This window comes from Onychostruthus taczanowskii, unplaced genomic scaffold, assembly GCF_017590055.1.
Source record: "Onychostruthus taczanowskii isolate IOZ18803 unplaced genomic scaffold, ASM1759005v1 scaffold6, whole genome shotgun sequence".
NCBI lineage: Eukaryota > Metazoa > Chordata > Aves > Passeriformes > Passeridae > Onychostruthus > Onychostruthus taczanowskii.
The window spans coordinates 18,323,558-18,344,206 of NW_024503679.1; the positions used below are offsets into that span (position 1 = coordinate 18,323,558).

Below are 20,649 nucleotides of genomic sequence, written 5' to 3' on the forward strand. Positions count from 1 at the left end.
CCCGCAACAGCGCCCCGCGCTGGGGAGCGTGAGAGCAGGGCGGGGCAATCCCGCGTGGCACCCGGCGCTATCCAGGGGCCCCTACCCGGAGGGCACGGCTCCTCGGGAGCGCCGGGCACGGCGCGGGACATGGAGGGCCGGCACAGAAGGGTCAGTGCGCGCCGCGCGGGGCGGAGAACGGACCGGGAAAGGGCCGAGCCGCGGCGGCACCAGCGGCGGCACACCGCGCGTCCTGATTGGCTGGGCCGGCTGCGGCCTCGGGCCTCCTCCTTCTGATTGGCTGAGGCCGCAGCCTCATTAACCCGCGTTCTGATTGGCTGGCATGGCCGCGTCCTCTTGAACCCGCGTTCTGGTTGGCTGAGGAGGCTGCATCCTTCTCAATCCGCGTCCTGATTGGCTGACGTGGACGGGCAGCGGCCGCCTGACAGCCGGCGGTGCCGGGGCTGGCCCGCTCCGGGTCCCGGTCCCGCTCCCGGTCCCGCTCCGGGTCACTCGGTGCACCCCGCTCTGCGTCCCGCCCTGTTCCCCGCTCTGTGTCCCGCGCTGTGCCCCGCTTTGTTCCCCGTCCCGTGTCCCACCCGCGTGCTGCCCGGTGCCCCGCTCCGTGCCCCGCCAGGTGCCAGCGGCAGCCCCGGCGCCAGGCACGGCACCGCGGGAGTGCAGAGCGGCGGGCCGCCCGTCGCTGCCCTCAGTACCGCGCACACCGCGGGCAGAGCCGTCTGCAGCCACGTGCGGGGCGAGGCCGCGCCGGCCCTGGGCAGGGACGCGGCGCTTGGGGACACCCGGGGACACCGGGCTGACGGGGTGCCGGGCAGCCCGCAGACCGGCGGGGGCTGTGAGCACCGGCAGCGGCAGCGGCACAGAGCAGGGAGCTCAGTTTTCACCTCGAACACAAAAAAAAAAACCAGACCAGGAAAGCAGAAGTGAGCCCAGACAAAGGGCTGCGTGAGGAGAGCGCTCTGCTGCGGTTAGCCCGGCCGGCTAATCGCCCCGGCTTCCGTGGGGACGGGAGTCTCCCGACACACCGCACGCTCCTTCTTCTGCGGGGAGGAGACCCTCCTCCGCCTCCTCTTCTTCCTCCTCCCGCTCAGCACGGGAGCCAAAGCCCGCAGGTCCTTGGCTGTTGCCACCCCCTCTCCTTTGGGGCCAGCCGCCACATCCCCACAGCCGCGTAACTCTCCCTCGGCCTCCTTGGGGGAGCCAGGAGCACCCCCTTTCCCAAACCCTCCACCTTCTGGGTCACCCGCTCCCCTTCCCTTCCCCCGTCCCTTCTCTCTCCCTCCTCTGGCCGCCTCCTGCCGCCCACCGTGGCCTCTCCCTCCGCCTCTTTGTGTCGGGCGAACAGCATCCCCCGAAACCCCTCCAATTCCTCTAACATCCCTAACTCCTGTCGTCCCGTTTTTGGGGCGAGAGGAGTCCCTGCCATCAATCCCTGCCAGCTTTTTTGGGGTGCACACGACCGTTCCCACCCCCATGGCGGAGGAGAGACGCCCAGCTGGGTATGGGTGTCCCGAGAAGGTCACCCCCTCCTCGGCATCACTCCGTGGGGTCACAGCCCCCCAGAACGAGGGGGAGCTAGAGAATGACCCCTGTGCTGCTGCAGGGGACATGCTGCAGGGACAGCGTGGGCACAGGGACCGCTCCCACCCCCAGCCCCCCACCCTGGACCCCCCCAAACTGGCACCGAGCGCGGCCCCGCTCCGGTGGAAGGTGCTGCTGGGGCGGGGGGGGCGGTTCGCGGTGGTCGGGCAAGTTGAGGAGGGGGAGGAAGATGAAGGGCGGGCGAGTTAGGAGGAGCTGCTTTGCATCCCTTCACGTCAGCCCTGCCTCATTCCCTCCTTCTTCCTTCCTGCGCACCCAGCGCCGGGCCCGGAGCCGCCGCCGCCGCCCCGAGGAGCCGCCGGTGAGTCCTCAGGGGCCCCCCGCGCCCCTAAAGCGCAGCCCCCGCCCCGCTTCCCGCGGGGTACGGCGGCGGGGACCCCGCGCTGTCGCCGCCTCCCTGCCCGCGCCGGCGACGCGGAGCGATGGCGGCGGGAGGAGCGGGGCGGGCCGGGGTCCCGGCTCCGCGCCGGGGCCGCCCCTCCCGGTGAACCCCCCAGAACTTTCCCCGTGGCCGAGCGCAAACTTTCTCGGCCGGGAAAGTTGCGGGGAGGCGCGGGGCGGGTCCCTGACCTGTTGCGGGCGGGGGTCGCGGGCGGAGGGACCCGCGGCGGGCGCGACCCCGGCCCGAGCATCCCCCCGGGCGCGGGTCCGCTCCCCGCCCCGAGCCCCGGCCGTTTCCCGGTGTTTGCCGGCGGGAGGGGTCCGGGGGGGTGCCCGTGTTGGCGGCGGCAGAGCGCTCCGGTGACTGCGGGCTGCTCCCGCAGCAGGCGGGTCCCGCTCCACCTGCGGTCCGGAACAGCCCGGCTGGGCCCGGGTGGGACCGTGGGGGCTCCCCGGGCACCGGGGGCCTTTGAGTTCTGCAGCCCAGCAAGGGACCGAGGGGAGCCGTGTGAAAGCCCTCCGGAGCTCTGGTCATAACAGGGTGTAATGGATAAATTAGTTATAATGCATTAATTAGTCAAGCATTAGGATTTTTCTTGTGAGCAGCTGTGTAGGAGGAGAAGGGTGACCAGGGGCAGCCCAGAGCCTGACCTGCACCAGACTGGAGCCTGGCCCCACCTGCTGCAAAGCCTGCAGCTCCATCAGCTCCCACACCCCACACGCTGCTCCCGTGCCCCACACCTCGGTCCTGTGTCCCATGCCTCGCTCTGTTCCCACACCGTGCTCCCAGGCTTGCCTCGGTCACTCCCCTGGCCCAGGTTTAGCCGAGCTGAGGATCCAAGTGGTTCCCACACGGTACAGCTGGACCCTGAGGGTGCTCAGGCTGGCCACAGGATTAAACAAATGCATCCTGGCTTGGAGGTCACGGGGAGACAGCAGCCTCAGCATCACAGCCCGTGAGAGAGAGGCTGCCTGCACTCCTTCGTTTCTCAGTTGGTTATTCCTGGTGGAGAGGGCAGCTCCAGCCCAGCCCAGCCCAGTCTCTGGGGGCTGCCAGGCCAGAGCCGTGCGGGGATGAGGGGTAGCCTTGTGTCAAGGGGGCTTCCTGCTGGGTTTGTTGCCCCCTGCCACCCACTCCCAGGTTTGGTTTCCCGAGCCCCATCACGCCCCTGGCCCATGGAGTCCACCTGTCTGGGCTCAGGTGCCAGCTCGTGGAGTGCCCCAAATACCTGTTCAGGGCACGTGTGCCACGGAGGTGGAGCAGTGGGGCTGGAGGGATGGGATGGGATGGGATGGGATGGGATGGGATGGGATGGGATGGGATGGGATGGATGGGATGGGGTGAGATGGATGGGATGTGCCAGCAGTGCCCCATCCCATCCTCTGTGCTGCTGTGGCTGGAGTCCTCAGGGTGAGTCATGCCCTTCCCAAGGGCTTTGGCCTTGGGGACAGACACCATGATCAGTGGCAAGTGTTCTCCTTGGTTCCTCTGTCCCACATTTTCTCCTCAGCCCCTGCACACCCTCCTCTCCTCCCTCACCCTGGAAGTGGCTGTGGGTCGAGTGGGGTTAGTGTGGGAGAAGTCCTGGCACAGCCCGGTCCCAGCATGGCTTTCCCTCAATCCCAGTTTCTGCCCAAAGCACAGTGAAATGTGGCACGTCAGAGGGGAAGGAGGTGCTCCTGCTGAGCTGTGGAAGAAGGTCTGTGTTTGTCTGTTTGGGGGTCTGTGTTTGGACTCAGGGAGGCTGCTCTGCTCGCCTGGCTGCAGCTTCAACAGAGGGCTGTCCCCCCAAGGGGAACAAGGGATGATGAACTTTCTTTCCCAAACTTTAAATGAAAGGGGGGAAACACGTTTTTGACTTTTCCTGGCCCTTCCTTGCAGCTGTCCATCTGTCGTTTGAGTGACAGTTGAGTATTTCTAGCGAAAATTAACAGGAACAGTATGTCAGCACCTGTGGGCAGCCCTGCAGTGTCCCTGTGCTGTCACCTCCTGGTCCTCAGAGTGTTTGGACAATGCTCCCTGCAGGGTCACAGTTTTCAGTTAAAGTGACCAGTGTCTGGGTGCTCTGTTGTGCAGAGCAAAGACAAACTCGCGGAAAGTTCACGTCAATCTCTGCAGACTGGCTCCAGGGATGCTGGGGAGCAGCATGGCTGCGAGAGGCAGGGAGCTCTGGTAGGACAGGGTGCATCTTGTGGCCCTGGAGATTCACCACCAGGTTGCTCCAAGCCCCCTCCAGCTGGACCGACAGGGATGGGGCAGCCACAGCATCTCTGGGCAACCTGCGACCATTCCCTGCCCTCTGTCAGTCCGGTGCCATTCTTCCTGGCACTCCAGGTCCTTGTCCAAAGCCCCTTCAGGCCCTGGCAGGAGCCCTGAGGTCGTTGTGCAGACCCTGGCCCGGGCAGGGCTTGGCAGGGAGCAGGACTGGGCAGCTGGGCAGGGGGCAGGAAGCAGCACAGGGCCCTGCTCATTGTTTTACTTCCACTTCTCCGTGCCCGGGCAGGGCACACCCCGTGCTGCGCTTGGAGCTGCGGAACAGGAATTTCCTGGGGACCGTGGGTGGGAGCCAGGGTGGGCTGCTCCGAGGGGCTGCTCCTGCCTGCACGGAGCCCTCGCTGTCCCCCGGGTCCCCCCTGGCACAGCTGGGATGGCCCCCCACCATCAGAGCCACACCAGGCTGGAGCCCGCGTCCTGCCCGTGCTGGGGTGGCCTGGACAAGGAGAACAGGGGGAGGAAGGACAGGCAGAGCTTCCAGAGGAAGAGTGCTCACCACTGCCTCTAAATTTATCTTTCCTGTTTCTCAGCAGCAGCAGCAGCATTGTCTCGTGCCCGTTCTCTGTGGTGTCAGGCCCTTCTCCCCTCTCTGCCTCTCTCCTGGCACCCTGTCCCTCACCGTGTTATCCCGGTTTAACCAGCTCTGTCTCTCCCCTTCTTTCACTTTCAAGTGTTAATCCTGGTGTGCTCCTGGCTGCTTCTCCCTTCTCTCACCTGCAGTCTGTTCCACACCCACCATCCCAGGGCCCTCCCCATGTCCCGCAGCACCAGCCCCTGGCTCGGGGGTTAAACTGGGCACTGGGTGGTTTCCAGTTCCTCTGGACCCAGGACTGGAATCCATGAGCAAGCTGGAGAACAGGCAGCAGGTTTCCCTTTGTCCAACCCATGATGGGCTGCTCTGAAGGGTGAGCTCCTCCTTGGAGCCATGGAACCGTTTTGGTTTGACAGGACCTTTGAGATCACAGAAGCCTCAGGGCAGCCTGGCCTGCTCATCCCAACCTCCCCAAGAGATGCTGCAGTGACCAGGCAGGTCAGGGACACCCTGGAGTGGCTGGGTGGATCAGGGACACCCTGGACTGGCTGGGTGGATTGGGGATGCCCAGGACCAGCCTGGCTGGTGGCTGCTGTTGGGAAGAATTGTTTTTGTGGTTAGGATGGATGTTCCAGGGAGCTGCTTCCTTTCCCAGTCAGTGCCCAGGGATTGTGAGGGTCTCCTTCCTCACAAAGGACTTTCTACTCTGAATCCTGACCCCGCTCCCATCCAAAATATAGGCTTCTTAAACTCCCAACCCAAACACCTCCCTGCTCCATGGCAGTCAATTCTTTGTCAGTTTGTTGAGCCTGCTGAGAGTCGCCCTTGCCGGGCACAGGCTGCCCTGCCCTGCTGGCTCTGCCCTCGGCTTTGCTGCAGGGCCATCATTTTGTCCTTGCTGTGGCCATTCTGTGCTGGCTGTGCACAAAGTCTCCAGCCCTGGCAGTGTTCAAATGCTGTGTGGACGTGGTACCTGGGGAGGTGTTTTAGTGGTGGCCTTGGCAGTGCTGGGGAGCGGTTGGACTGCACAGTCTCAGAGGGTTTTTCAGCCCTAGTGATTCCATGATTCCATGATTCCAGCCCCCTCACACCTGCCCTGTGAGCTAATGTCCCTCAGAGGAGCTCTGACCTCGGGCCGGGAGTGCCCTCTGGAGAAAAGATGTTTTCCCAGAGGGAGAGCCGTGGGCAGAGCTGGACGAGTCTCCCCCCTCAGAGCTCTGAGTCTCTGCTGAGCCCCTTCCCATCCCACCCTGCAGAGCCCCCCAGATTAGGGGGCTCCCGTGGGCTGCTTTGGCCGTGTGGTTATCAACGGGGGACACACAGAAGGAAGTTATTTCAACAGCTGAGTTCTGTGTGTGTTTATGGCTCTTTGCCGTGCACGAAGTACAGGGGTTGTGGAGGTTGGGGTGAGAACGGGGAGGGCAAGTGGTACAGGGTGAGCCAGAGCTGCCAGAACCAAGGCAGAGACAGCCCAGCCTCACTGAGACCTTGGGAAATATTAATCAGGGTGAGCAAATGGAGCAGATATCCCCACCCTCCTGCTCAGGAGCAGGATTTCCCACTGCATCTCCCTGCATCCCCCAGCCAGCCCTGTCCGAGCAGTGTGTGCCAGGCAGGTGACCCAGCCCACAGTGCCCCCAGCAGCTCCCAGGCCAGCTTCACCCAGCATTTGTTTTCAGAGGCGTTTGTTTTCATTTTCAGAAGCGTTTGTTTTCATTTTCAGAAGCGTTTGCTTTCGTCCAGCTCTGTTTTCAGGAACAGGACAGCCCCGAGCTGCGGGGCCCTGGGCAGTGTCCCAGCGAGCTCCCGGGGTGCCAGCTTGTGTCTGTGTCACCTGTCCTGCCACTGACACACGGGACAGCAGTGCCAGACCCCGTTCTTCCAGTTCCTTTGCAAAGGATAAAGATGTGTATTTCTGTAAAAAATCCTGGCCTCTGCCCAGAGTCAGGAGCACTGCAGGAGCTTTCACAGCACGATGAGACACAAAAGCACACGGGCAATAAGCAGGAATTGCGTTTCACCCTGGCCCTGTGACCTGGCAGCAGCATGGCATCCCCAGAGCAGACAGCCCTGCCTTCCCCCAGGAAAAGCAGCCCAGTCCTGTGCTGCTGTGGGTCTGCGAGGTGCTGGCACACAGGCAGGCTGCGGGGGCAGCAGGCACGGCTGGCTTGGGGCATGTGGGGAGATGTGTCTTCCACACCTGCCTTGGGTCAGTCCTGAGCTGGGAATTCATGAACTGCCACCACTTTGTCTGGTGCCTCCTGCTCCACCTGGCCCAGCCAGCCTCCCAAACACTCGTCCCTGACTGCTCAGCTGTGCAGAAAAGGATCTGAAACGTTTCCCACCTTGGGGATCTGAAAGTAGAAGTGGTCTTCGCAGCTGGGTTTGTTCCTGTAATGGTGGGACACGTCAGAGAGCCTTGTTGTTGGAAAACTGGCAGTGGGACATCCCAGGCAGCCTGGTGCACAGCCTGGTGTGGGTGCAAGGGGGCTCAGTGCTCCCCAGTTCCTGCCCATACCTCCTCCTGCCGTGGTGCAAAGCTCTGGTTCCCTCCCCTGCCTTCACCTGGGGTCTGTGGGAAGTGCCACTCACTGGGTGTGGGACTGGCTGCCTGGGCTGAGCTCCACAGCCAGTTCCCTGTGCCAGAGGTGATTCCTGAGCTGGAGGTTCAGCCGTGCCTCACTCACTGAGACCTTCCCCACGGCTGGGGCACGCTGCAGTCGCTGGTGCTGTGCTCAGGGGTGTCCCGGGGCTGTGGCACACAGGGGCAGTTCCTGCAAGGCTCAGAGTCTGGAGCTGAGGGCACACACAGCACAAAGTGTCCCCTGCCCTGCAGCCCCTCGCCCTCCAGCAGACGCACGCGTGCAGGGTTACCCGGTTGAGTATTAATTATCACACTCAAATTAGAGCCCCTCAGCCACGATTAACTCATTGCCCAGCCCTGCAGCAGGGCCAGCAGACACGGGGTGGTGGCAGAGCCCAGCTGTGGGGGCACAGCAGCCCCCGGGCAGCCCCAGCCCTCCCTCGTGGCTGGGGTGAGCTGCAGCAGAGCAGTGGGGAGCTGTCTGTGCTGGGCTGGGGGCTGGGGGGCTCTGAGGGGCAGCATCTGCCGGGGTGCAGGCTCGGGGGTGCTCCCCAGTGCCCGTGGGACACTGAACAGCCACACGAGCTATTCGCCCTCCTCACTGCCTCGGCTCTGCTGGGACACTGCTGGTGCCAGGAACGGGTCTGTGTTTCCATTTCTCTGTCCTCGCAGCCCAGCACAGGGCAGAGCCTGGGGAGACAGGGACAGGCGGGCCCAGGAGCCACCGTCCTGCAGAGTGGACGGGCTCCACACAGGGGAGTGTCAAAACTGGGCTGAAACTGTCCCCAGGCATAAGGGCAGCGATGCTCCTGAAAGTAACACCCTTAAGTGAGACCCTTCCCACTGTGGGGATCTTCCCTTGCAGCCGAGCAGCTCTTTCACATCCTTTGTTCCCTTTGGGGTGACAGGCATTTGTACCGTTTTGGGTTTTCCCCTTTCACAGCCAGCTGGGTCACACACACCAGGATTCCCGAGCTCCTCCTGCCTGTGTGTTGTCTCCTCAGACCTTATGGCTCTGTCCTGAATCCCAGCAGTTTATGATTAACCCCAGGCCTGGGGATGCTGAGCAGGAGCTGTGTCCAGCAGGAGGGATGCCACAGGGGCTCAGGATGCTCCTCTCACCCTCAGCCTGGGCTGCTTTGGGGTCGGATGGGATCACAGCTGGTCTCTGCAGGACACCAGGCTGCCTGTAGCCTCTGTCCCAGAGGACCTGCTGTCCTGGTGGGCTCCATCCCTCTGGGTGCCAGCCCCCTTTGTCCCCCACCCCAGCGCTGCTCTGGCCCTGCCCCTTGGTTCATCTGGGGCTGTCTGGGCACTTTGGTCCATCTCCACACACGAGCTCTGCTAACCCTGCCCCTGCTGAGGATGCCAGAGGCACAGGGGCAGTGCTGGCACTCACAGACCCGGGCAGAACCCCACTGGGCCCTTCCAGGCACGGCTGGGAGCTGGCAGGTTTGGGACCTGCAGAGCAAAGGGGGCTGCACACACCCTTTGCCCTCTGCTCCCTGCAGGACCCAGCACAGCACCAGCCCCCGGGCTTGCCTCTGCCACAGCCACCCCTGATCTTTCCCTGCAAGCTTTGGGGGGTTGACCTGAATGCACACTTGCTTGGGGTGTTTGCTCCTTCGTTTTCCAGAGGAGCAGTGAGGAGGTGAAGGTGGTCCCGTTGCTGGGTCCTTTTCCTTTCTGTCCCCGTCTGTGTGTGAGTGCTGGGAACGGGTTTGCCAGCGCCTCGGCGCCTTTCAGGGTCTTCGCAAAGAGCAGATTTATTTTCTGCTATGCTGAGAATTAACTCCCCTTTCTTCCTCTTCCCTCTGCCCCCGCTGGAAAGAGAGAGAATGCAGGGAAGAAGAAAGGATTTCCATCGCGGCGGTGATTGGCACAGCCCTGAATGAGAGGTCATTCCAGCCGGCTCTTTCTTTTCAGGGCCCTTTTTTCCTGCTCCCTGTATTCAGGCTGGCAGCATTCTTTCTTTTCAAAGCTCCTCTGTCTGTCTCTCTCTTCCCCCTCCTTTATTTTTCATCCCTTTTCTTTACTTTTGCTGTCTTTTCATTCTGTTTTTCTCCACCCCCTTGGGGCTCCATTTTTTTCTTTCCCTTTTCCTCTATTCAGTTCCTTTTTTTCTTCTCGCATCTCTTTTGAATAGCTCGGCTATTTTCGGAGAGGAAAGGGACTGTGCCGGGGAGAAGCCGTTACAGCAAGGAGGAACTTGAAAGTCTTTTCTTTCCCTGTTTATTTCATTTAAAAGCAAAAATTGTTTTCCAAGGCAGAGCGAGGGTTCAGTGTGGAGCCTCTGAAGGCAGGCTGGGACAGCAGCAGGGCTGGGGCCGTCCCTGCTCCTGGCAGAACCCATTTTCTGCTGGTCCCAAACCCCTGGCAAACCCCTGGAGCACCGGCGCTCTGGGGTGGGTGCTGCCAGAGGGGTCCAGGCACAGCAGCCCCTCTCCCTCACCCTCAGCAGTTACCTGGGTTAGAGGCTGTTCCTGCCTCTGGGCTCAGAGCAGCAGCATTTTTGGGGATGAGGTGAATCTCTGAAGGCAGCTCCCAGACCTCTGCTGCAGCACGCACCTGCATGCACAGGGGTGGGAGTGGAGGGGGTGTTGGTTCCAGAGGGGAGTGGGGGGCTCACGCAGGGAGCCCCTGAGGACTCGTGGGCTGTGCCAGGTGTGCAGGTGCCAGGTGTGCAGGTGCCAGGTGTGCAGGTGCCCAGTGCAGTCACTGCGCTCAGAGGGACGCGGGGTGCAGGCTCAGCCCTTCCCCAGAGGAGTGGCAGGAAGGGTCTCACACCTCCTCAAGCCCGGGGGTCCCGTGGCTCTGAGGAAAGCCCTGGCTCAGCAGGTGAGGCTGGGCCCCTCACTGCTCCAGGTGCCACCAGAGCTCAGCTGGCTGTCACCGCTGCCCTGCTCCTGGGGGGCAGAAGGGCTGGAAGAGCAGGCCTGAAGCGTGACCAGTTTGCTCTGCAGATTGAGGGAGGAGATGTTGAGCCCTGTGGCACCGCAGCAGGAGCTCCTTGGGAAGGCAGCTGGGGCCAAGAAGGATCCCCTTCCAAAGTGCTCCCTGCCTGGGCAGCACTCTGGGCATGAAGCATTGCTGGCTTTGTGCAGCTTCAGTGGGGCTTTGGTGCGGTGTTGGTGAGGTTTTGGTGTGGTTTTGGTGCAGCTTTGGTGAGGTTTTGGTGCAGCTTTGGTGAGGGTTTTGGTGTGGTTTTGGTGCAGCTTTGCTGAGGTTTTGGTGCAGCTTTGGCTGCTCACAGACCACGCCTGGCTGCAGCAGAGCACTGGCTCCAGCCTTTGCTCTGGCTGAGCTCATACCAAGTTCCCTAAAGACCCCTCCCCAGGGCAGGGACAGTGCTGGTGGCCACGGGCCTGCTCCGCTGGCCTCCTGGCTGTGCCACAACACAGGGGCTCCGTGGAGGTGACCCCGAGGCAGGGCCAGGCTGCCTGCCCCTTCCACTGGCCCCAGAGCCGGGAGCAGCCTGCCTTCCTCCCCTCTTTCCCTCACCCCTGTGCCCAAAGGGATGCAATCAGGGCTCTGGTTTTCAGGAAACACCTTTTCCACATGCATTGTAGTCTGCCCTTGTTTTGCTATACCTCTGTGGCACAGGAGCTGCTGACTTCTCTGCTGGCTGTGTTAGGACCATGGAGTGATGGAATCCCAGACCTGGAGGGACCTCAGGGATCACCCGGTCCCATCTTTTCTGGGAGAAGTGCAGGCCAGACAGGAGGGGCTGCAGGTCAGGGCTGCCCGGTGCTGCAGGAGGGTGGCAGGGCACTGTCACCCCACTGTCCTCAGCCAAGAGGCACTTTGGGGCGTGGGCAGGGGGCTGTGCCAGGCTGCGGAGGGCGGGAGCGGGGCCAGGGCCCCGTGGTTAATTAAACAGATCATTTCTTTAAAGTGAGATTCAAATAATTGTAACCCTGAGATAGAGAAGGCATTGGAGGAGATGAAATGGGAGAGGGAGAGAAAGGAAGCAAAGGACAGAGGTTCAGAATGGAGAGGGAGATTAGGAGAGAGATGAAAGAGAGAGGAGAAAGATAAGAGGGAGAGAGGGGACAGATCTCGGCGCGAGATGGGCGTTGCCAGGGAAACGGGAAGAATGAGGGAGCAACTGGAGGGATGGAGGAGCAGAGGATACTGGGGGTGGGGAGCGAGGGATGGAGAGCAGAGGGATGGAGGCACAGAGGGATGGAGAGCAGAGGGATGGAGAGCAGAGGGATGGAGAGCAGAGGGATGGAGAGCAGAGGGATGGAGAGCAGAGGGATGGAGAGCAGAGGGATGGAGAGCAGAGGGATGGAGAGCAGAGGGATGGAGAGCAGAGGGATGGAGAGCAGAGGGATGGAGAGCAGAGGGATGGAGAGCAGAGGGATGGAGAGCAGAGGGATGGAGAGCAGAGGGATGGAGAGCAGAGGGATGGAGAGCAGAGGGATGGAGAGCAGAGGGATGGAGAGCAGAGGGATGGAGAGCAGAGGGATGGAGAGCAGAGGGATGGAGAGCAGAGGGATGGAGAGCAGAGGGATGGAGAGCAGAGGGATGGAGAGCAGAGGGATGGAGAGCAGAGGGATGGAGGAACAGAGGGATGGAGCGCAGAGGGATGGAGAGCAGAGGGATAAAGCCTCAGTGTCAGAAGGAGGAAAAAGGGGATTTCCAGCAGAAGAGGAAGCAGGAGTGGCATGTCACAGCTCAGCACAGGTGCCTGTGTGCTGGGAAGAGCATTTGGGATGGCAGCTCTGTCCCTCAGCTGCTGCTGTCCAAGCCTGACCCGCTCACCCCAGGTGCCAGGGCTGGATCCCAGATCCCTGGGCAGATAATCAGGAAGCAGGCAGCTCTGTGCTCATCACACTTTGTTCTGCAGCACTGGTAGCCTCTGGTTATTTGAAACCATTCCCTGTTCCCCCCCAGTCAGAGTTTGCCAATAACCATACGGTTTCAAAGGGTAAATATTTCCCTCTGACTGATGGACACGGCAATCAGAGTGAGAATATCCCAGTTCTGTGGAATGTTTTCACAGGAAATGCCCCTGAAGGGGAAGCTGGGATTGCTCTGATAACCCCCTCTCCTCCATGAGCCCTTGTCTCTCCCAGAACCTCACTTTCCCCAACTTGGTTTTCCACCTGCTCTTACTAAAAACATTATCAACATCCCTCTGCAAACCCCAGGGTGTGTCCTTTGTTTGGTGAAGCCAAAGCCCCCAGGGACTGCTCTCCCTGCACCCAGAAGCACTTCAGTGGCACTGTGATGTCACGTCTGTCACTCTCTGGGCCCCTGACAGTGGAGGTTTCTTTTTTCTGGAGAAGTTTTCCTTAAAACAAAAGTTTTCCTTTAAAAATGTAGTTTGACAGTATCTGGTGTGGAGACACAGAGTGAATTTAAACAGGTATTTGTTTTCTGTGGCTCCTGCCTGTTTCTCAGAGCTTTGGCTCACTGCTATAGCAGTTCCTCTGTATCAGGGTCAGTTCTGGGGCAAGAAGTGCCAGATTTGGTTCTGCCACAGTGTGTGGAGTTGCTCTGTGGGTCAGCCCCTGGCACACACCACCAACACAGAGCCAAGGTGACCCACAGATCCTTGGGCTGGTGCAGGACAGACATGCTGGGTCAGGTTTAAGAATAATTTTGGTTGTGATTTTCAGGAAAACAACATTTTTCTTTTCAAAATTGTGGGGGGTTGAGCAGCTTTATGTGAAATCTGCAGGCAAGATGAAAGCCTGTTTTCCCCTTTATTAAATTTAAATGAAGGCTGCTTTTGAGAAAGAAAGGAAAATAAAATCAAAGGTTTTCTCACAAATATCAGATCCATTATCAGCCATTTTCTGGGAAAAAGTCTTGAACAGTCTTACTCCCCCCTTCCCCAGTGAGAACCCCAAATGCCCAGGGTCTCACTTTGTCCTGAGGCTCGATGCTGTGCCTCGGGAGCTTTTCCCCCAAGGTCTGCACCTCACACCTGTCCCCAGGGAACCTCCCAGGACCCCCAGGCGCTGGGAGCAGAGGGGCTGCAGGAGGGTCCTGCAGAGAGCCCTGCAGCGGGGCTAGCCAGGAGCAAGTGCTGAATGCCCGAGGCACCGGGCCTGCCAGGAGCCCATGCAGGGCCAGGTGAATCACACTGCTGCAGGTGCCAGCTGGGCCTGGCACTGCCCGCCTGGCTGCCCTCACCCCGAGGGGCTGAGCTGGGGCACAGCCCTGGCAGCAGCCTGGGCTCCCTGGCACAGTAAATCAATCCCCAAACCCTTTGGATTTGGGGTACCTGGGCATCCCTTCCCTGCAGCAATGGCTGGGGAGTGCTGCTGCTGAGGGGACTGGGAATGGAGCCAGTGGCAAACGGGGGTCACTGACACCTCCGTGGGGTCTGGGGGCAGCTGGGGCCGTGCTCCCTCTGGGGGCCGTGCCTTGCTGGGCTCTGGGGGCGTGGGTGCTCCTTTCAGGGGTTACAGGCAAACCTGGGGGCGCAAAGGTGGGGCTGCTGTGGACCAGATGAAATGTTTCCGTGCTGCCCAGCTGAGGATTCCCCGGGCTCTTGTCTCTAGAGTGGTGGTGCTGGCCGAGGGGCTGCGTGGGGTGGCACAAGGGCTGGGCAGGTGGGTGAAACAGCAAAGGGAAGGGAAACGTGTCCACAGACACGGCACTGGTGGTTGGAAAATCTGAATCCAGCAAGGAATCTGCTGGGAGTGGAGAACCTGTTGTGCAGATGCTGCTGCCACAGGGACCCAGTGAGAAGTATTTGGGGAGCTAATCGTGGAGCAAGAGAGGGAAATGGAAGTGAAATTGCACAAAGAAGTGAAAGCCATGAAAAAAGCCTACTGTAAGCGAGCAGGTGGTGAGTGAGGAGCTGGTGGAGGCTCTGAAGGGAGCAGCCAGGGCAGGGTCTGCAGGATGTGCCAGGACAGAGCCTGCGTCTTCCCGGACGAGTTGGGAAACATGGGAGGAGAGATTGCACCAAAACTAAACCTCGGAGTGGGAGGAAAAATGAAGAAAGAACCCCAAATTTCACAACCCCAAAGAGTCAGGGAGAGCAGGCAGCGCTGCTGGCCCAGGTGCATCCACCCTGCCGAGCTGGCCAGGGCGAGGTGGATGAGTGGACTGGGGGCCACTGGCAGAGGGGACACTGCAGGCGTGTCCGTGTGACCCCAGCTGGGACCAGGGTGGCAGGCGAGGGTAAAGGAGCCCGAGGGACCCGAGCCTTGAAACCGACAGGTTATTCAGGCTGCAGGAGGGCTTGGTTCCAGGGGCTGCACCGGAGGCGCCCTGAGCGTGGGGGTGCAAGCCTGCGGGTGCAGCCGCAGCTCCGGGCTGGGCAGAGGAGGGGCTGGGGAGCTCTCGTGTCCTGCTGGGCACAGCAGCCCGTGCAGCCCCGGCCCTGGCCGGGCTGGCTGCGGGCAGGGGCCGGCAGCGCTGCGGGGTCGCGGGGAGCTGCAATGCGTGACCCCAGCTGGCGTGGCGGTGCATTGGGAAATGGTGTTTCCAGCCGCCCTGGCGGGTCCCGGGGCGCGAACGGGGAAGTGAGAGCGGGAAGCGGAGCAGCTGCCGAGCCCCGTTCCGCTGCCGGCACCGGCTCCGGGCGGACCCGCGGCGGCACCGGCTCCGGGCGCACGGGCACGCAGGTTTGTGCGGCGCGGGGCTTCGCTTTCCTGCCGAGCCCGCAGCTTGGCCCCTTCCCCAGCGCAGGAACCCACCGCCGCTTTCCCCTAAACGCCTCTCTTTTGGGGTGCTGGTGAGATTCTCCGGTGCCGGCCTGGGGAACGTGTGGCTGCGCTGTTCCTGTCTCCTGGGGCTTGTTTTGGGGGGCAGAGACCAGCGCCGTGCTGGGGGCCACTGACCCCGCTGCCACGCTGGGCTCGTGGGGACAGGGCTGGCTCCCCGTCCCGTGTCCCCTCTCGTCTGCTGCGAGGGCAGCTCAGGGTCCCTCGGGAGGGGGTCCCAGCTCAGGGCCCCTCGGGAGGGGGTCCCAGCTCAGGGCACCTCGGGAGGGGGTCCCAGCTCAGGGCCCCTCGGGAGGGGGTCCCAGCTCAGGGCCCCTCGGGAGGGGGTCCCAGCTCAGGGCCCCTCGGGAGGGGGTCCCAGCTCAGGGCCCCTCGGGAGGGGGTCCCAGCTCAGGGCCCCTCGGGAGGGGGTCCCAGCCGGCGGGATGCGGCGCGGGGCTGTTCGTGCACGCCCCCCTCACTGATCCCTCTTCTTCCTCCCAGCCCTCCTCCTCTTCCCGCCGCCGCCCTCCCCCACTCCTTGCTTTGTTTCGCTGCCTCCGCACTAGTCCTCGCCTCATCCCCTTCCTTCTCCTCCTTCTCCCACCCCCATCCTCTTCCTCTCCGTCTCCTCCCTGCCGCCCCCGGCTGCGCTCTGTCCTGCCCGCGGGGGCAGCGCTGCCCGGGCGGTCGGGGTCTCGGCCCAGCCCTTCCCTGGCCCCTCCGGCCCCTCGGAGCCCGGGCCGAGAGCCGCCGGTGCTGTGGCCAGCGCCAGCCCCGCGTGGCCCAGCGGATGGCAGGGAGCCGGGCAGGGACCCGCTCCCACGCGTGTCTGCGGTGGGGCAGCCAAGCCCCTGTGCTTGGTGTTGCCCCCCTTCTCTGACTTTTCTCACGCTGGTTTTGACCTGCCCCACCATCCCAGCCCCTGCCCCATCCCGCGCCCCGTGCTGTGGCTGGTGTTTGGGGGCGCAGGGCAGTGCCATGGGGGGACACTGGCGTGGGCAGGAGCAGGCAGCTGCCTGCAGCACAGAGGGAGAGGCCGATGTCCCCGGCCATGCTCAGTCCTGCCTGCAGGGATCATGCCCAGCACTGTGGGGTTTCCCTTCTCCACAGTGGAGGTTCATCCCACCGTCTCCTCGTGTTCACAGTCCCAGGAGAACCCAGGAGGTTCTCCTGGGACTGTGACAGGATCTGGCTCAGAATTTATCCCTGTTTCACCTCCCCCGCAAGATTTCTTTGTTGTAGCTGCAGGAATAATTGTGTTTAGGAGAACACTCCTTCGGCAGGAGGAAGCGGCAGCCCTGGCTGTGCCCGCTGGGGAGGGTGCTGTGCTGGTGCTGGGAGCCCCAGGGCGAGTGTGCCAGCCACCAGGGCTGAGCCAGCACAGCTCTCTGCCTTGCCAGCCCCACTGCCAGGCAGGCTGTGTCCTGCCGGGCCCCGTCCTGCTCCCTGTGCTGCTCCTGCCCGAGCTCAGAGCCGCACTCAGCTGTGACCAGTTCCCAACCTGCTGGGCTCTTGTTCTCTGGAGTCACTCTAGGAGCCTGAGGGCATGCAAGCAGCCAGACTAACAGCCCATCCAGAGAGGCTGACAGTGGGCAGGGATCCCAGCTTCCCCCCTCCCCAGCCCTACAGTGGAAACCCCTGGGGCCACTGTCCCCACATCCTGGGTGTGTGGTGCTGGGGACCCAGCTGGCATCCCTGGTGTCACTCTGGGTTCCCTGAGGAGGAGGTGGCGGCTGGGCTGAGCCCCTGAGGTGCAGTGTCTGCGTTGGGGAGTGCCGGGGGCTCAGGCCGCGTCTCTCCTCCTCAGCCATGACAGCGTAGGCCGGCGGCGAGAGATGGATCGGTTCAGCGAGTGCGGGACGCAGACGGACGCCGTGGTGGTGCTGTCCCTGGCACAGGCTGCTGTCCTGGGCCTGGTGTCCGACAATGAGCTGCTCGGGGCCACCGTCACCCCTACTGGCTTCTTCCCGGGGCTGGCCGGGGAGCAGCTGGACAATGCCACCGCAGAGCCGGGGGAGCCTGAGGGTGAGGAGCAGGCGCCCGGGGATGGGCAGGACGAGGACACCCTGGAAGCAGACTCCTCCCTGGAGAAGCACGCCCGGAGGAGGAAGAGGCCGCCCGTGAGGCTGATGCCCAAGGTCAAGAGCGAGAAGGCAGAGGTGGAGGCTGAGCCGCCGTACAACGCGTCGGTGCCCGAGGACGAGGAGGGCGAGGGGCAGCACGGCCAGGCGCCCCAGCCCCCAGAGCCCGGCCAGGAGGCGGCGGTGCAGAGCGGTGCCATGAAGATGATCGACCTGGGCACCTTCAGCAGGAAGCCCCCCCGGCGCCTGCGGCACCTGCGCCGGCACCGGGAGCTGGAGGGCACCGAGCGCCGGCGCAGGGGCAGCGACCTGGCCGGCGGCACCGGGGGGGCCCCACAAACCGTGGGCACCTTCGAGGCGGGTGCCCCGTCCCCCGGTGAGGCGGAGGCCCCTGCGCCGGCGTCCCCCGAGCAGGTGAAGAGCGAGCAGGGCTGTGGCTGGCAGGAGCCGGGGGAGCTGGAGGCGGCCGGCGGCACCAGCGAGCACAGCAGGAAGGCGCAGCTGGACCGGCTGGACATCAACGTGCAGATCGATGACTCCTACCTGGTGGAGGCAGGGGACCGCCAGAAGCGCTGGCAGTGCCGCATGTGCGAGAAGTCCTACACCTCCAAGTACAACCTGGTGACCCACATCCTGGGCCACAACGGCATCAAGCCCCACTCCTGCCCGCACTGCAACAAGCTGTTCAAGCAGCCCAGCCACCTGCAGACCCACCTGCTGACCCACCAGGGCACACGGCCCCACAAGTGCGGGGTGTGCAGCAAAGCCTTCACCCAGACCAGCCACCTGAAGCGGCACATGCTGCTGCACACCGACATCAAGCCCTACAGCTGCCGCTTCTGCGGGCGCGGCTTCGCCTACCCCAGCGAGCTGAAGGCGCACGAGGTGAAGCACGAGAGCGGGCGCTGCCACGTGTGCGTGGAGTGCGGGCTGGACTTCTCCACGCTCACCCAGCTGAAGCGGCACCTGGCCACGCACCAGGGCCCCACGCTCTACCAGTGCCTGGAGTGCAGCAAGTCCTTCCACTACCGCAGCCAGCTGCAGAACCACATGCTGAAGCACCAGAACGTCCGGCCCTTTGTCTGCACCGAGTGTGGCATGGAGTTCAGCCAGATCCACCACCTCAAGCAGCACTCGCTGACGCACAAGGTAGGGGCTCAGGGTCCTCTGGGGTGCTGCCCTCATCGTGCCCAGAGGAGATGTGCCAGCTCTGGGTGTGGGTGCTGGTGGAGAGGAGCGTCCCAGTGCCCGCAGTCTTGGGGGGAGGTGGGTGGTGCAGGTGGGCAGTAGCACCTGTGGCTGGCATTAGCTGGGGTCACTGACATGCAGAGAGGGGGTCCCTGGGACCCAGCCCCTGCCCTTCTGGGGGTTCCCTTTCTTGGGGAGGGAGTTTCAGACCTGCTGCAGGGTAGCCTGGGGGCCCTGTCCGGGAGCTGTCAGAGCCCCTCTGGGCAGACTGTGTGTGGGTGCTTGCCCTTTTCCTTGGGCTCATTAATGGGGAGCAATTGAGCCCCAGAGCAGAGCTGGCACTCAGCTGCACTTACAGAGCCTGTCCAGCCCCCACCCACAGCCCCTGCACGTTGCTGGGGGTCTCAGATACACCCCATGATGTGCTCAGCACAAGGAGCCCATGGGGTCCCCTCTCCACTCTTGGCCCCCCTCGTGTGCCCCCGGTGCCCGGGGTCTGCCCAAGCTCTCCCCCCGGCAGGGCGTGAAGGAGTTCAAGTGCGAGGTGTGCGGGCGGGAGTTCACCCTGCAGGCCAACATGAAGCGGCACATGCTGATCCACACCAGCGTCCGGCCCTACCAGTGCCACATCTGCTTCAAGACCTTCGTGCAGAAGCAGACGCTCAAGACCCACATGATCGTGCACTCACCTGTGAAGCCCTTCAAGTGCAAGGTACCGGTGGGACTGGGGCTGGTGGAGCTGGGGCTGTGAGAGCACAGGTCCTGCTGTGCTGTGCCCAGAGGAATCTGGCCAGGCTGAGCCCTTGGGCATGGAAGCAGCTTTGTGATGCCTCCCCTGCTCGTTTGGGCATGCAATATCTGCTCCGAGCTGCGATGGGAGCATTGCTGCTGCTGCACACCGGGCGGGAGGAGGGAGGGAGCCCCACTGGTCTGGGCAGGAGCCAGGAGGGACTGCAGGAGGAGAGCAGCCCCGTTAGTCTTGGTGGGAGCCCCAGGGCACCCCGGGGCCAGCTGTGTGCTGCAGAGCCTTTGCCTGCTCGGGGTGACCGTGGGCTCGCTGCCGGCAGGTCTGCGGGAAGTCCTTCAACCGCATGTACAACCTGCTGGGCCACATGCACCTGCACGCCGGCAGCAAGCCCTTCAAGTGCCCCTACTGCTCCAGCAAGTTCAACCTGAAGGGCAACCTCAGCCGGCACATGAAGGTCAAGCACGGGGTGATGGACATCAGCCTGGACAGCCAAGGTGGGTCCCCAGCACGGGCTGGGCATCGTGACTGCCCCGCAGCCCTGGGAGCTGGGCTGGGCTGGGCTGGGCTGGGCTGGGCTGGCTGTGCAAGGCTCACGTCTTCTCAGCCAAAAGCTGCCCCCCAGGCAGCCCAGACTGAGCGGGGCTGTGGCTCCCGGGCAGTTCTGGGCTCCAAACCCAGGGAGTGGGGAGCTGCCGGCCCCAGCCCTCCCCACAGGTCCTTCACCGCGTGTCCCTGTGCTGACTCCTAGATGCCATGATGGAGCTGGCTGGGGCTGATCACGCCGAGCTGGACGGCCAGCAGGAGATGGATGACTTCGAGGAGGAGAACTCTTACGGCTACGGGGCTGTGGGCAACCCCCCAGACGAGCACACGCTGGCCGAGCAGGCCATGAAGGAGATGGCCTACTACAACATGTTGTAGCCCAGGCTGGTGGGGCTGTGGGGGCTTGGTGGGGTTAAGAGGGGCTGAGGCACCCAGCCAGGCCCCCCAGAGCTGGAGGGATGGCTTCCACTGGGCTTGGGGAACACAGGCATGTCCAGAAGACTTTGCTGGACCTGCCTTGGCTCTGCTGCTGCCCCCCTGCTCCTGCCTGCACCCTGCACCTGGTGACTTGAAGCTGCAGGCAGGGGAGGCACGACCCAGCAGATCACTGAATGAGTAAGGATGGAAGGGGCTGCTGTGGAGCAAGATGATGAGCATCACTAATTATTCTACCTCCTGGGTCCCCCCTCTGTGCACAGGGGTTCCCCTGACGGGCAGAAGCCCCTGCCCGCATGAGGAGGTGGGTTTGCATTTCCCACTCACCCCGGGCTCTCACCCCTGGGTCAGGCCCTGGGATGCAGAACAGAGTATTTTCATAGAAGCTCAGGGTGCAGTCAGTGCCCACAGCTCTGGGTCTGGAGCTGCAGCCAGCGGTGGAGCCGGGGGAGGCAAACCCAGCCCAGCCCCAGCAAATGATGGTATTTTGAAAGTAATTTATTTTTTTCAGATGTGCCGCGTGGTTGGTTTTATCTTTTCACTGAGTTCAGTTCCCTTCAACCAATGTGCTTTGTAAACCCGTGTAAGCTGTGTGGTCTGTGTGGGA

At 62.7% G+C, this 20,649-nt stretch overlaps 1 protein-coding gene across 3 annotated transcripts; it reads left to right on the plus strand.

Moving 5' to 3' along the window:
* Positions 1-19: 19 nt before the first annotated feature.
* Positions 20-20,620, plus strand: ZNF710 (zinc finger protein 710). Of its 3 annotated transcripts, none has more exons than XM_041419092.1 (5): positions 20-150; positions 16,855-18,277; positions 18,837-19,028; positions 19,384-19,558; positions 19,813-20,620. In XM_041419092.1, exons 2-5 carry the CDS (start codon positions 16,883-16,885, stop codon positions 19,983-19,985), a joined length of 1,935 nt encoding a protein of 644 aa, XP_041275026.1. In that variant the 5' UTR covers positions 20-150; positions 16,855-16,882; the 3' UTR covers positions 19,986-20,620. The 3 variants fall into 3 exon arrangements, with proteins under 3 accessions (XP_041275026.1, XP_041275028.1, XP_041275027.1); XM_041419094.1 differs by having other exon boundaries at positions 18,846-19,028; XM_041419093.1 differs by lacking the exon at positions 20-150 and adding an exon at positions 1,859-1,903.
* Positions 20,621-20,649: the final 29 nt, after the last annotated feature.

Excerpts from the sequence above, each read along its gene's own strand:
- ZNF710 (XM_041419092.1), top strand. The coding sequence starts at position 16,883 with ATGGATCGGTTCAGCGAGTGCGGGACGCAGACGGACGCCGTGGTGGTG. Across the intron at positions 18,278-18,836 it reads AGCACTCGCTGACGCACAAG|GGCGTGAAGGAGTTCAAGTG; the intron begins GTAGGGGCTCAG and ends TCCCCCCGGCAG. Across the intron at positions 19,029-19,383 it reads TGAAGCCCTTCAAGTGCAAG|GTCTGCGGGAAGTCCTTCAA; the intron begins GTACCGGTGGGA and ends CGCTGCCGGCAG.